General features: G+C 40.2%; 1 protein-coding gene across 1 annotated transcript in view; it reads left to right on the top strand.

Annotated features, from left to right (window-relative positions):
- Nucleotides 1-14,373, top strand: part of ltk (leukocyte receptor tyrosine kinase) — a gene marked incomplete at both ends in the record, with an annotated part of 44,441 nt that overhangs the window by 13,220 nt on the left and 16,848 nt on the right. Inside the window, 13 exons of the mRNA XM_079217838.1 lie at nucleotides 1,224-1,319; nucleotides 2,552-2,701; nucleotides 3,006-3,234; nucleotides 4,648-4,787; nucleotides 6,125-6,262; nucleotides 9,524-9,673; nucleotides 10,327-10,427; nucleotides 10,534-10,694; nucleotides 11,333-11,427; nucleotides 12,267-12,338; nucleotides 12,671-12,845; nucleotides 13,676-13,826; nucleotides 13,970-14,098. Coding sequence (XP_079073964.1) covers nucleotides 1,224-1,319; nucleotides 2,552-2,701; nucleotides 3,006-3,234; nucleotides 4,648-4,787; nucleotides 6,125-6,262; nucleotides 9,524-9,673; nucleotides 10,327-10,427; nucleotides 10,534-10,694; nucleotides 11,333-11,427; nucleotides 12,267-12,338; nucleotides 12,671-12,845; nucleotides 13,676-13,826; nucleotides 13,970-14,098 — 1,787 coding nt within the window. The remainder of the gene's footprint in view (nucleotides 1-1,223; nucleotides 1,320-2,551; nucleotides 2,702-3,005; nucleotides 3,235-4,647; nucleotides 4,788-6,124; nucleotides 6,263-9,523; nucleotides 9,674-10,326; nucleotides 10,428-10,533; nucleotides 10,695-11,332; nucleotides 11,428-12,266; nucleotides 12,339-12,670; nucleotides 12,846-13,675; nucleotides 13,827-13,969; nucleotides 14,099-14,373) is intronic.

The following is a 14,373-nucleotide window of genomic DNA, read 5'->3' as shown; positions in this document are numbered from 1 at the left end:
ACCAAGGACGTAGGTTTGGTTTTAGTAATGGAGACTACATGGTTGAGGGAGAAGCTTGAGTCTTGAGTTGGCGTGATAGTCAGACAAATGATTTTGGAAAGCTATAGAAATGGAAACAGCTTTCAGATGTTGTTCAACCATCTGACCTTGGTTAAAGCATACTGATGCCTTAAAGAGGACTTTGGACTTTGGATTTCTGCATCGTTGCCGTGCGAAAGCCAATCTCGGAAATCAAGTTATTTTCTGTTTGCACATGGAAAGCTCCTCTTGCGTCAGTCACGTGTGTGTGCGCCAGTTTGTTTCGTGTGTGATACGAGTTGTGCCACTGACATTGCTTGCCAAAAAAAGGGCCTTAAAGTCATCGCTGGCACTGTGAGAGATGTTTGGAAGAACGCGACCATGAGGAAGTTGTTGAAGAAGGATATCTAATTCATAAAGTATGCTGTAGATAAGTGCCTGCCAAGTGTAGCAAATCGTAGGTGATCCCTGATCCATACCCTGCTCCCCTGTATTGGATCCAGTTGAAAAATACCAAGGATACCCTTTAAATGTAGCCTGTAACACAAGAGGTGAAACCTGAGGAAAAACATGTCCATAAAGAGGATATCTCGGCTAGGTCCGTGATCAGTTGACTTGAGTTTGGGGTTTTCTGTTATGTTCCTTGTTTCATTCATTGATTTTGTCATGTTTAGTGTTTCCTGTAGTAGTTTGACATACCTTATGTGTCTGGTTTTACTTCCTGTCTTTTTGTGTTTTCCCACCTCAGTGATTGTCTGACCCATCCTGAGTTGTTCTGTATTAAGTCTGTGTCCCTTTTACAATTTGTATTGTTTTTCACTGTATTTCTTTGTTTGATTTTTTTAGTCAGGCGTTAAAAATCTTACGGACTGGAGCGCATCTCAATACATTGTGGGCAGGCCGCCAGTCCATAGCAGGGCTGACACATATAGACAAACATCTACACACACAACCACACCTGCAGCCAACTCCAATAACCTGTAATGTGTGTTTTTGGACACATTTTTTCTTTTTCTCAATTTGCATAGACAATTTCTCAATCAACTGCAAGCTGCGTTAATAACTTCCTCGTGTTGGAACAGAGTTTTAATGGAGCTCCACCGAGGCAATTATTTGTTTCCTCAACAGTTTTCCAACTGTTTTTAATTTGTGAAATGCATTGTTTCACAGTACTGTAACCCCTGTCTGTCTGTCTGTCTTTCCAGTTAGCAGTACCTGCAATGCTCTTTTGGACAGATTTCTTGAGGACTTCTCAGATCAGGTGTTTCCTCATCATCTGGACTCAGAAGATGACAGCCAAGGTAAGAGTTGTACTGATGTGTGACAAACACAACAGAAAACATCAGTACTTGCAATGATAACCTGTATCGATGTAATGTAAGTAGACATTAATCTGAGTGAAAATTGGCTTGACTGGAAAGCAAAGTTGAGAGAAGACATTTAAAAAATGTTAAGTGCACACACAGCGCCCGAGAACTTGAAATCTCCTTAATAAAGGTCAGGAATGACTGTATTGCCAATTATCCACCACAGGAAACTTAAGGAACAGAAAACCACTCATTATGATGTTGAGATGGAACAACTCTGCTCTGTTAGATGGGGAAATTAAAGGCTTACAGAAAAACATGTTTTAGGTCAGAGGAAGCATATATTTAGTTTATTTGTGACCAAAAAAAAAGAAAGTGTCTTTCAATGAAATAACGATTTAATAATATTTCTGTCCTTTATCCTAAGAGGGATTCCTATCGCTGTTTTTGCCATATTAGTTGTCATGCAGTTTCCTCTCGACCCATCACATGATGTCTTGAATGTCCCCCCAAACACAGACAGTTGCACAATCACTAAACATTTACAAAGGGTCTGTCTGTTTGGCTTTTCAAAGACAATTAGATTTCGAGGACATTTGCTCCAGGAGTCCAGGAAGTGATTAGTGGTGGAGGTCATGATCCAGGTGTGACTCCAGGACACCGTCATTTAACGTTGTCAAATATAGTTTCTACAATATCTACTCTGATGCAAAGGATCTGCTACATCTACCACTACACATGGAACATTCAGATGGTTTTGGTGTCTCAGTGAAGGGCGTCTTGTATTTACTTTTTAAAGATTTCAGACTCTCAGAAAAACTTTTTTTTATGTTGAGGTCATTAAACACATTTCTCATGATCCCAAGAAAACAAACTTAAAACATATGTTTTGCTTATTCTCGCTCTGCCCTTATTTATAGGGGGAAGCAAGTGTTTGTTCACTTGCAAAAACATGTTTTTAGTCTCAAGATTTAGTCTGTTTAATAACCATGTGTTTAGATGTAATCATGTTTTTCATCAAAACAGTTTGCATTTTTGGTCCAATTTTTTTTTAGAATTTGTCAAAATTTGCAAAAAGAAATACACTTTTCCCCAGTCCTTGAATAGAAGAAACAAATCCCACTTTTATTAACCATAAACCAGTTTACTAAATCGCCCACAACTTTGAATACTTACCCAAACAAACACTACGTTTCAAGCTACTCTCGTATTTGTCTGTCTTTCAGTTTCCGTCTGTGACTTTGAGTCACTGTGCCACTGGACTTTATCAAATCACAGCGACCAAAGTGACTGGTCAGTGGTGTCGCCACAGCAACCAGAAAGTACTCAGGCGGGGATGATGCCAGAGACCGATCACTCAGTGGGAAGCTCTGATGGTAAGAGTAAATTAAAAAATAAAAGTAAAGGAGTGCATCAGGATACTGCTCATGCCTCTTTCTGCTATGAAACATAATTAGCGGATAGAAAATCCAGTGACGGATCTTTGAATTTACACAAAGCTCTTTTGACTCCGTGCATCCCCCTTGACATTTATTTAGATTTTGTGCTTGAATCAAATGCCTATTCTGAGATTTATCCTAATGTTAAAGCATTCATCATATGACTTATAGGAGTGACAGTATTAAGTGGCTGCTATAAAACTGTCATGCATGAAATGTCTACTCTGTTTTATCACTCTAGGGCACTTCCTCCTCCTAAGCTCCTCCCCCGCCGCCGAGGCCTCGAGGAGATGCAAGTACCACTTAGCCAGCCCAGTCTTGCCAGGAAACAACAGGCACTGCATCTTGCAGGTGGCTCTGTATGAGTCTGGTCCAGCTGTGGGGAACCTCACGCTCCTGATCAAGCCAGTCCACTCAGACTCAGCTGTTCACTCTGTGGATTTCAACCCCAGGAGACCTGATGAACGCAGGTCAGCAAACACACTCGGAGCAAGCCCTCCATGCATCTACAATGCCATTTGAGTAGGATATGTATTTATTATGCTGCACAGCACGTCCATTTAATTAGTGTCAAAAGGAAAAACCCTGCATCTTTACTGATTGAAGTGCTTGTCAAGTTGAGGTCCAGCCTATGAAATATATACAAGGGAGCTTAGATTCACTGCAATGACAGGTGGCACAGGCCTTCAGACAGAGCAAGGGCACAGGGACCTACAGTATTTATTTTACTATTACTTACAACTAAAGTTAAATAAACAAAATGTTCCGCAGCTGTCATGTGGGACAACTGTAAAATTGTGACTGTGTGGGGACAGCGGTCTGCTGTGTATTGTTTGGGAAATGGGGACAGGTATTTCCTATTGATCTAATGCTGAAGTGCAGCCATCCTTAGAGCAGCTAAAAGCATTCATGTGTCCAGATGCAGACTCTGGAAATGAATTTATATATAATTGGTTAGGACAGAAGAGAAATGGATGAGCATAGTTGTGCATTAACTTTGTTAGTGTCTGTGCGATAATGGACTGAGCAATTCCAATATTAGGCACACAGACAGTGGTTTCATTTATTCAGCCCTCTGTAATTTCCTTCTGCAATTTCTAGACCCACTCTCCATTTAAAACACAATTCCCATCTGATGTGATGTAAAACCTTTACTGTGTTGCTTTGTGCACTGACTGTTTTAGTAATTAAGCAACAGTCCTAACCTTTTTCATGCAAAACAAAAGCATCATTTTCCTGGCTGGAAACGCCCCCTTGATTCTATTCTAATTCATGTTCCCGATAGTGAAATATCACCCACTCAACTAAATGTACAATTTGTTTTAAGCTGTGACACTATGGGTCTATTTTTAGAGATGGACTCAAAGAGAAGGATTTGTAATGTTAAGTAAAGCTCAGCGAAGGAGCCATCACACAGGCTCGCATTATGAGCTAAAAAAAAACGAGTAAAATCGTTAGTGTTACTTTCCTCTATGTTGGTCGCTGTAGTCACAATATTGCAAGTGCAGAACTGCTGTATGCAGCCTAGCTTTGCACACGTTTGTCAAGTTACACACATAGACACACACACACACACACACACACACACACACACACACACACACACACACACACACACACACACACACACACACACACACGTATTGTATACATACAGTGGGCCTTATATTAAGCTTTATTCTTTTTAATTTCCGATTGCAAGGGTTGTTTTTAATGCAGTATCTTGAAAAACAAGCCAATAACAAAGCAGAAGGATGTAAAATGTGTGCGTGTGTGTGTGTGTGTGTCTGTGTGTGTGTGTGTGTATGTATAATATTTTTTAAAAGGCTGTACATTCCTACACTTGACTTCAGAACAAATGTCTCCATGATTGATTAATGTAGGGCTGAGTGGGAGGTTCTGGAGACCGTGATTGGTCAGGTGGACGAGCCCTTTCAGGTGATTCTGCTCTACACTTCCTGTTTGAGCGAAGATGGAGGCACCGTGGCTTTGGACTCTCTGGAGCTTATAGACTGTGAATCAGGTGAGTTTGTTATGTTTTATAAAGCGTTTCCCTTCTGATAAGCACCTTTAACCAAACAGCTGAACAATTTGGCCTTGTTCAGTCTGCAAGCTCAAATTAGTTTTTGGCAAAAGAGGTGGTATCTAGATTGATTTTAGAATTCTGGACAGCAACAAAAAAACACATGAAATGTGCTTGATGATTTAGCTTTTTGGGCAAAGCAATCGCTTCGAGCGTGAACACTTCCTGTTTGGAAAACCGCATCCCCAGCAATGCAAACATTGCTACCACAGCATCCCATGAAGATGGGTTGGGGATGCCTGGACCGACAAATCCAATCTGATCACTTGCAAAAAAGAGTGTTGACAGTCTGTTTTAAAGATCTCGTTTCAGAAGTAAATTAGATTTGCTTGCTGCCTGAACATATAGCCTTAGTTTAAACTGGAAACGTGTTGACGGTACATAGTGGCAAATCTTTTTTTTGTTTTTGCTTTCACTGTAGCTGAAAAGAGAGACACTGAAAAGGTTTTTCTGTTCAGATTAGTTAATTATTAACTTTAAGCACAGCAGTTTCCCCAATTTTTGCCCAAATACGATTAAATTAGATTAGATTAGAAAACTTTATTAATCCCCAGTGGGGAAACTCATTTATCACCAAAATTCACAACAACAAACATTTACATGGCCTTAAACACAGATCGCTTCCTGAACAGACTTTTGAAGCTTTTGAAATCATGCATAATTACATTACATTACATTTCATTTAGCTGACGCTTTTATCCAAAGTGACTTAGACACGGCAACTCAGGGTTAAATGTCTTGCTCAAGGACACATCGACATGGATTAGCGGAGCCGGGGCCGAACCACCGATTGAAGGACAAACCTGCTAACCACTGAGCCACACTCGCCACATGGCTGCTTCCATGAAACCCCGTAGTTGGTTTGTTTGCTTTGAAACCACAAAAAAACACTTGGAAGCGGACTGAGTCCCACCTTTTCAGGCAGTCTCTGTTTTGTACCAACTGAAAATGAGATTGTTAATTGGTCAATTTAAGTCTAAGAGGTGCTAGTAGTCATATTTTGTTGCTAGCTGTTTCCCTTTGAGCCCAGTCTTTGAGCTAAGCTAAGCTAAGTGGCTGCTGGCTGTAGCTCATATGTAATGGATGGTTATGAAAGTGGTGTTTATCTTGATTTTTCTCATCTAACACTCGTACAGAAAAGCAAATAAGTCCAACTAATCCTTTAAAGAAACACACATTCACCGCTTCAGGGTTAAACGACGAAATGGCCAAATAGGCGTAGTTCTCCATGATGTGTTGTATTGCTGTATAACTGTTGTGTGGTTGCTGGTTTGCAGAACACCCGGTCATCGGATTGGAAGCGGCATGTGGGGAATCTTTCCACTGTGAAACTTCGGGAGCATGCATCGACCAGAGCCAAGTGTGCAACTTCCACACCGACTGTCCTTTGGGAGAGGACGAGGGCTTCATCTGTGGTGAGAGTCTGTTGAATCACAGCATGCATAAGTAGGATGCTGTTTAGAGGGAAATCGTGGCTTTCAATTTCTATTAGCAACACTTGAGAAGGCACTTATGCAGTAGACTGCAGAGGTTTCCCCTTGTGTGATGAGAAATCATTTTTAACTCACTTTTGATCTACACCATTGGACTGAGAAGGGGATTGTGAGAACAACATTCAAAGGAAAAGATGTGCCTGTGTGAGTGCTTCAGTTTGTGTGATGGTGGTTTGATGCATACAGTACCGGAGATGAAGCAGAATATGGGGCTGTATTCATTTGCATTAGTTATATTAAAGTTTAAATCCATAAATAATCTGTGTTTTGACCTGAGGAGCCAGATTATTCAATGCCAGGGGCTTGCTTTATTTTCCATGAGCTGGATATTCTTTTATTGTATTGCTAGAAATGAGATATGCTTCATGTGTTTAAGTTATCATCTTAAAAGCATGCCATACAATGTCTAAACATAAGATATTACACATTTTTCTAAATTAAAAAAAATTGATTCATGGGTGTATGAAATCCAAGATTGGAAAACTATGCTACGGAAAAAAAGGAAATGAATACCTGTCATTTCCTCCCACTTGATGGCTTTGTGCTTATCTTTGAAAACATCAATCATTCATTCCAAGAAACACTTCAAGAGGCCTTGTTTTAGTCAGTAATGAAATCCATGGTAGTCGGGGCTATTTGGAGTCCTTGAGTTGTGGAGGAGAGGAGGTTGGTCACTGTGTAGTCAATTTTTTCCCTGGCCCACCATTAGAATATATAAGTGTATATAAGTGTTCTTAAAATACTGTGAGATATATGTTCAGATCCTGGGAGGTGGTGGGAAATGAGTTCCGGGATCCAAAAGAATTATAGTAAAAGTATATTTAATAAAAAATGACAGACAGTTTATGCTCCCGATCGGGCCCTTTAAATCCACGGCGCACCTCAGAACACAGGTCCGAGTGGTTCGCTGTGCGGATGGAGAGAGGACGAGCGTTCGCGTACCGGTTAGTTTTCAACTCATTCGCGGGACTTAGAGTCCTTCCTATTGGTTTAATGTTTTATTACCTTTATAAACATATCATTGGCCCTGCCGTTTCAGGGGCGGAAATAGACTTCTGCTTCCGTCTTCTTCTTCTTCTTCTTCTTCTTCTTCTTCTTCTTCTTCTTCTTCTTCTTCTTCTTCTTCTTCTTCTTCTTCCCCAAAAAGGGTAGTGTCCATTGTTTTAAAAGTCAATGTTCGGCTCCGCCCCCTCAGGCGAACAAGAGAACTACAACTCCTTAAAGCAGTAGTCAATATATCATGCAGCATGCAGTATTTGTCTAACATTCATTCACACATCAATTCTACAGTAATAAAAGTGACCTTCATATGCATACAATTACAAATCTATAATATTAATTATCATATTTCATGCATAGTAATGTACACACAAACAACTTATTTTACATAGATGTGCAAGTCCAAATGTGACAAACTAAGCTTAAAAAACCCTACACTACTCTGTCAAAAAGAACACTTCATGATCAGATGGAAAGACTGATGATGTCAGTTTGTATCTGTGTCCAGGAACAGACCTTTAGCTCTATAACTTTATGTTACGTCTGTCTTATATACATGATAAATTGTGTCTTTATATAATGCCAGTTTTACTGTCCATTTTCTCATGTTGTTTTTAGAAAGCAAGCAAAGAAACATATGTCCCATAAAAGGCTTTGAACTAAGCATTATATCTTTTATAGTGATTTTGCCACTTAAAATATGTTAACCAGCGACTCTTGGATGTATTGGCAACTAGCCTGACAGCTAATAACCTTTTTGTTTGAAGGCAGGTTTTAACTTTGAAGTTGGCTAATTAATCATGTTTAGCTTGATATATGCTTTCAAGCTAAACATAACAGCTTTTTTTTTTGTTCTGGATGCAAAGAGATGAAATTGTTAAGAATCTTCTAATGAGACTGTAAGATGCTAACTTTTTTAGCACGGCAAGGCAAAGCAGCGCCGCTGTGCCTGTTTTCGGACAATTTTTATTTTATTTTGTTTGAACGTTTCCTTAATTATCTCCAGAACCACATCGTTGTTTAACTTCATTTAAAGTTATACAGTTCCACAACCCTTGTGAGAAGATACATATGGTGTAAAATAATTAAAATTAATTAAAGTAACTGTTAAGTTTAAGTATTTACGTAAACTCCGCCGACTATACTGCTGCACGGTCAGCTTGCCGCGGCGGCCGTAAGGTTTCACTAAATCCATGATAAATACCCTTTACAAAGTCGGATTTCCCTAAAAAACATATCTCAGTAATCGTGCAGGCTTGTGGGACAACAAGTAAACAAAGTAATCAAAATCCTTACGAACTCAATATTAGTACCTGTAAAATCACGAATTGGCCGGAGGTTTCTTTTTCTTCTTCTCTGGCTCACAAATCCGCTTCCCGTGACTTACGTGTACCCCCCACATTTCTAGAAACACCTCACACAGCAAGGGGGAAGGCTTATGCAAATTTTAATACCCAGCAGCCTCTGGTGAGACAATGTATTGTCATAAAACAAGTAACCTTTCTATTTTTGAACCGAACGACACGTTTTTTTTTACTAAAACACCTTCCCAATATATCAAAGCTTGGTTTTACAGTGGTCTTTGTTGCATATTCTGATTATTTAGGTCTTAGGCTTTCCAAAAAGGTGTCCTATTAGTATTTTGGATGTTGGTAAGGGCCTGAACCATGGAGTTTGTAAAAGTTCGGCTACTTTTTTGGGGGGAAATCTAGCATAGATCATGCTGGACATTAATAGTTATGATCAAAATATGTTTAAAAAAGTGTTTTTTTTGAAAATATACATTTTATTCACAAATAAATTCTGAAAAAAATGATATAAAATAATACAAGTAATATAACTCATTTGGGGTTCATACGACTACTTGAATAAAATAAAGACGTAAAAAAAGAACCATATACGAGCCTCAGGTTTCAAGAGGTTAAACAACCATATGTCCTCATCTGGGAGGGGTAACATCAACATACATCATAGAGTACAGACAAACTAAGGTGTGGAGAACAAGGGAAACATGGACAATTGAACAGAAAAACACAAATGAAATCATGAAACCCCTCTAGGCTTTAATGCTATCTGGTTTCCCCTAAATGAAATTCCTCAATCAGTGGAAAACGTGGATAAATTTTTGCAGCTGTGATCTCTGTTTAACCCCAGATCTCTGTTTACACTCTCTGTCCTCCCCAGGTGCTCTTCCATTTGGCTCTCACTGTTCCTTTGAACAGGATGCATGTGGTTGGTCTGCGTCCAGCCATCACTCGGCCTGGAGAAGAGTAGCTGGAGACCAACTTCTGGAGAAAGAAGACATGCAGGGTGTCAGTCTGCAGAGAACACCAGGTTGGTTGGTTGGTTGTGTGTGTGTGTGTGTGTGTGTGTGTGTGTGTGTGTGTGTGTGTGTGTGTGTGTGTGTGTGTGTGTGTGTGTGTGTGTGTGAGAAATGGGCATATTGTCCTGATTTCATTTCTATTTGTCAGGTGAATCTTGTCCTATTCTGATAAATTACTGTGGTGTGGAGCCATGGAAAACTCACGTTGCTTAGTGTAGAAACTACATTTTTCTATTCTCAAACGTGCTTTTCATTTGTTGCTGAAATGTATATTTATTTATTCATGTATGTATTTGTTGTTGTTGATCGTTGCAGACCCAGATACTAATAGGAATGCCTTGTTAGATTACTACCATATGAAGTTCCACCGCATGAAGAGTTCATACGGATTATTTAATAATTAATCCAGCTCCACAGGGCATAATATAGATGTATATTTAATACTATGTTACAGCTGCTCTCAATCAATTCAAAAGAGCTTTTTTATTTTATAGGCGGATGGTTTTTCGTTTTACGATAAAACTTGTTCAATATGCTTGGCTTTAAAGAATAGAATACAAACATTCCATACTTTTAACTGTATGTGTGATGCCCATTATTTTGATATGTTTATTTCATGAGATGGTCAGCGTTCTGCTGTTTCCCCTTTATTGTGCGCCCCCAGGGCACTTCCTGTTTCTGCAGGTAAGAGAGAGTAATTCCCTCCGAGAGGCGTCCATTCAGAGCTCGTCTTTCGCTGCCCCAGTCTCTACTACTGCATGTCAGGTCAGTTATTTACACAGATACAATAGTTTAATAGTTGTGTTGATATCCTTTTCAATTGTCAATATGTTAACTCCTTGCTGAAATTGGGTCTGTTTTTTACGTACAGATGCGTTTCTCTCTGTACCTTTATGGAGGCTTTAATGGCACATTGCTGGTGGCTATAGAGGAGAATGGGACTACAACTGCTCCCTTGGTTTGGGAGAGAAATCATCAGTGGACAGACGACTGGGAAGATGTTGCCCTGCAGCTGACTGGCCTTCATCATGGGTGCGTAAAGTGAAGAAAAAAAGTCGCAGATGATTATGTAACACTGTCATGGTGGAGCAAAAGATCAGGCATGTTCTCTTGTATGTAAAGGTTACCTCTAAGATTCAACCGTACCCACCACTTTTTCCTCATCATTCAAAAACAAATGTTTATTCACATTTGGCTCTATAATGTTTAGGATTCCTTTAGTTTCTTTTTTTTTAAATTTATTTTAAGGCAAGTACACAAAGAAACAGTACAATTGTGATACATTTAGCATTTTTCTTCCCCCCCCCCCAAGCATTTAGGTCAACAGTATCATTCTTATGAACAAACTCCCTCCCCGACCAACAAAAACAACAACCTCTTAATTGAGGATACACAAACAAGCAAACAAAACAAAACAAAATCTAATGAAAAATAAATAAAAATGAATTAAGAATTAGTAAATGAACAGTTATATAAAATCAACGATACACGATAGCGGCTCGCATCCTGGCTCAGCAAATGAGAACCTGCACTAGCAAAAGAGTAAATCATTTTCAAGATTTTATTTATTATTCACTACAAACTGTTGTGTATTGGGATTGAATTTCCCTTGCCTTTCGCATGAAGCAAAATCTCTAATTCTCTAAATACACAAATGTGCTTTGCTGCAGGTTCCACGTTAAGGTGACAGCTGTGTGGGAAAAAGGCTCGAATGCTGATGTTGCTCTTGATGACATTGCAATTGGAGCTGCCTGCTTTGACACAGGTAAGGTGCTGCAAACATGCCATTCTAAAATGTCACATCCGTAAGATAAATGGTACACTTAATTGTGGGTCAGCATATTTGTGGCAATAATTATGTAAAACCAATACCAATAAAAAAAGCTATAATTAGTTCAAGACAAAGAGTCGCCTCCACCAGGGGAAGTATGCATTCAGTTACTGGTGGTTTCTGCTTCATAAAGTCTGTCTGTAACATGTGAATGAAGCCATATCACTCTATTTCTCATGCTGCACAAATAGATGAAACACAGATGTTGAATGAATGCTTTAGTGCATTGGATTAGACGGATATATCTGTTTTGTGTGTGTGTGTGTGTGTGTGTGTGTGTGTGTGTGTGTGTGTGTGTGTGTGTGTGTGTGTGTGTGTGTGTGTGTATTGGGGAGGCTTATAAGCTTTTATGGTATTGAAACAGAAACTAAACCAAGGAGTCGTTGCTGAAGTAGGATCAGAAACACCGCGATGGCAAAGAACAGGGTCGGACTCGGGTTTTGGGTTGGACAAATTGCAAACAGCACTATCCTGTAAATCCTGTAACTTTTGGTGAAAACATGGAAATGACAAAAAGTCATCATCTGGATGCTTACAAGTGGATGAAGAGGGCTGATGGAAAAATGTTTTCATGATGTTTCCTGCTCAGGAATCATTCAAATGGGTCCATCCAAAACACCCCTCTTTAAATTGTTCTCATATCCTTTGATGAGTGTTGTTTTCTGTCTGAATATGGTTTATGCTTCAGTGACATGCACATGTTTGACTGTGACTCGTTGTCTCTCATCACATCACCTCTCATGCTCTTCTTTGGCCTCCTGCCGCTCCTTTAGACCTGAACTCGCTTCTGCCCATTGATCACTTGGAGGATTTCTTAAGCCCTCTTCCAGAGCCTTCTGCCTCAGGTACTGTGATACCTTATGGATTTCCCGCTGGTTGATTGTACACTCGCAATTCCTCTTGATGCTTGAAGGTTTATCTCCCATATCAGCTGACCAGAAGCGTTTATTCCAGAGTGCATTATTCAGCGCTCACATACCAGGTGGTAGCAATTTCCAGTGACTTCTATATGTGGTGCTGATGTTTATTTCTGTTTATCTTAGTCATTTTTCAGACATATTTCCCTCAATTTTTTCTCGTGTTTTTGTTGTTTCTTTCCAAATGAATACACAACTCCTTAATTATCAGTTCTCTCAGCTCATGACAGTGTTTCTTTTCTTCGTCTTCATTTTTCTAGAGGTTTCTTTGATGACATGGTGGTTTAACTCATGTGGTGCCAGTGGTCCCCACGGCCCAACCCAGGCCCAGTGTGACAGCACCTACAGGAACAATAATGTCAGTGTTACTGTGGGGAAGGAAGATCCGTTCAAAGGAGTCCAGATGTGGAGGATTCCTGCTACAAACAGATACCTGTAAGTGATGGTTAAATGCTTGTCGACCTGACCTCTACTTGTATAGCGCTTTTCTAGTCTTTCAACCACTCAAAGCGCTTTCACACTACTTGTCATCATTCACACACTGATGGGAGGAGCTAAGGTTCCACCTGCCCATGAGTATCTAACATTCACACACAAATAGGCACAGCTACGGGCGCAATTGGTGGTTAACTGTCTTGCCCAAGGACACATCGACATGGGCTAGCGGAGCCGGGGATCGAACCGCCGATCCTCTGATTGAAGGACAACCGTGCTCAGCACTGAGCCACAGTCTACTTTAAAATCAGTGACACTTATTACATTATTCTGAGTGTCATTCATAGTTAATTATAGGAGTTTAGCCATTGAAGAGACAACTGAGGCTTTACGACAATTTAGTTGTGTGTCTGTCTGCCTCCGTGCTTGGGATCTAAATTGTTCTGGACATGCTCAGTGTAACTGATTGTTGTGCTGCCAAGCAATTTGATTGTCTTCACACAGCACGTCATGGGACCTCTTCATCACACGCACAACATAAAATGAGAGAACAGAAAAGTTGCAGGATTAATTTGAGGTTTTACAAGGTGTTGAATTACTTAAATTAGATTACACGCAGGTTGCTTCATGCCAATGTCAACACAGTGTGTCTGTTTGGAAGAGGTTCTCTTTATAAAACATGTGACTGTGTCTCCTGATTTGTGTGCTATAACTGACTTGTATTGCAGTCCATCCATCTAGTAGGTCGTATACTGTGGAACCTGAGCCAGAAAGCAATTTCTCTCAGTCCCTGTATTTAAACCCCTGGTGGTGCAATGATATCCCTTTAGGATTTCTGCATACGGAGCTGCAGGAGGGAAAGGAGCCAAAAACCACAACAAACGCAACCATGGGGTCTTCATATCTGCCATATTTCCTCTGGAGAAAGGAGACATACTTTACATCTTGGTGGGCCACCAGGGAGAGGATGCGTGCCCCGGGGTAAGTAGGGTGAACTTGAGGTCGTGCTGGAAGAATTTCTTTAAATGTAGCTCTGGAATTTTTTTTTTTGCCTGAAGAATTCCTACTTTTATGAAGACAGCTTCTTTCTCTGAGACTTAAATCTCCCCTCCCCCGTGGTGTAGAGAAATCCCCACACGCAGAGGATCTGCTTGGGAGAGTCGTCGGTGATTGAAGACAAACTCAGGGGAGAGACCGGTGCAGAGTGGGCTGGCGGAGGAGGCGGAGGAGGAGGAGCCACCTACATCTTTAAGGTGAAAGAAGACGCTTGGGCTGTTTCCGTATTGTGTGTCCTTTCTGCGGGTTTGTTTGATACCGCGTGCGGATTGAGTGTCCAGTTCATCGATAGGCATAAAAAATTACTGGAGGCACATTGAAACAACTCAGCAGTGTCTCTCACTAATCCACAGGTTTAAATATATGTAGATTGGAAATCTGGAAAGCTGTTTTATCATAAGATTGGACAAATGTTTACTTCTTCCTTTTATGATCATCTACCATCTGTAATAAGGGCTTTCTGGGTCATGTG

The sequence above is a fragment of the Taurulus bubalis genome (assembly GCF_910589615.1).
Source record: "Taurulus bubalis genome assembly, chromosome: 1".
In the NCBI taxonomy this organism is placed as follows: domain Eukaryota; kingdom Metazoa; phylum Chordata; class Actinopteri; order Perciformes; family Cottidae; genus Taurulus; species Taurulus bubalis.
This window is presented reverse-complemented; position numbering and strand designations above follow the sequence as displayed.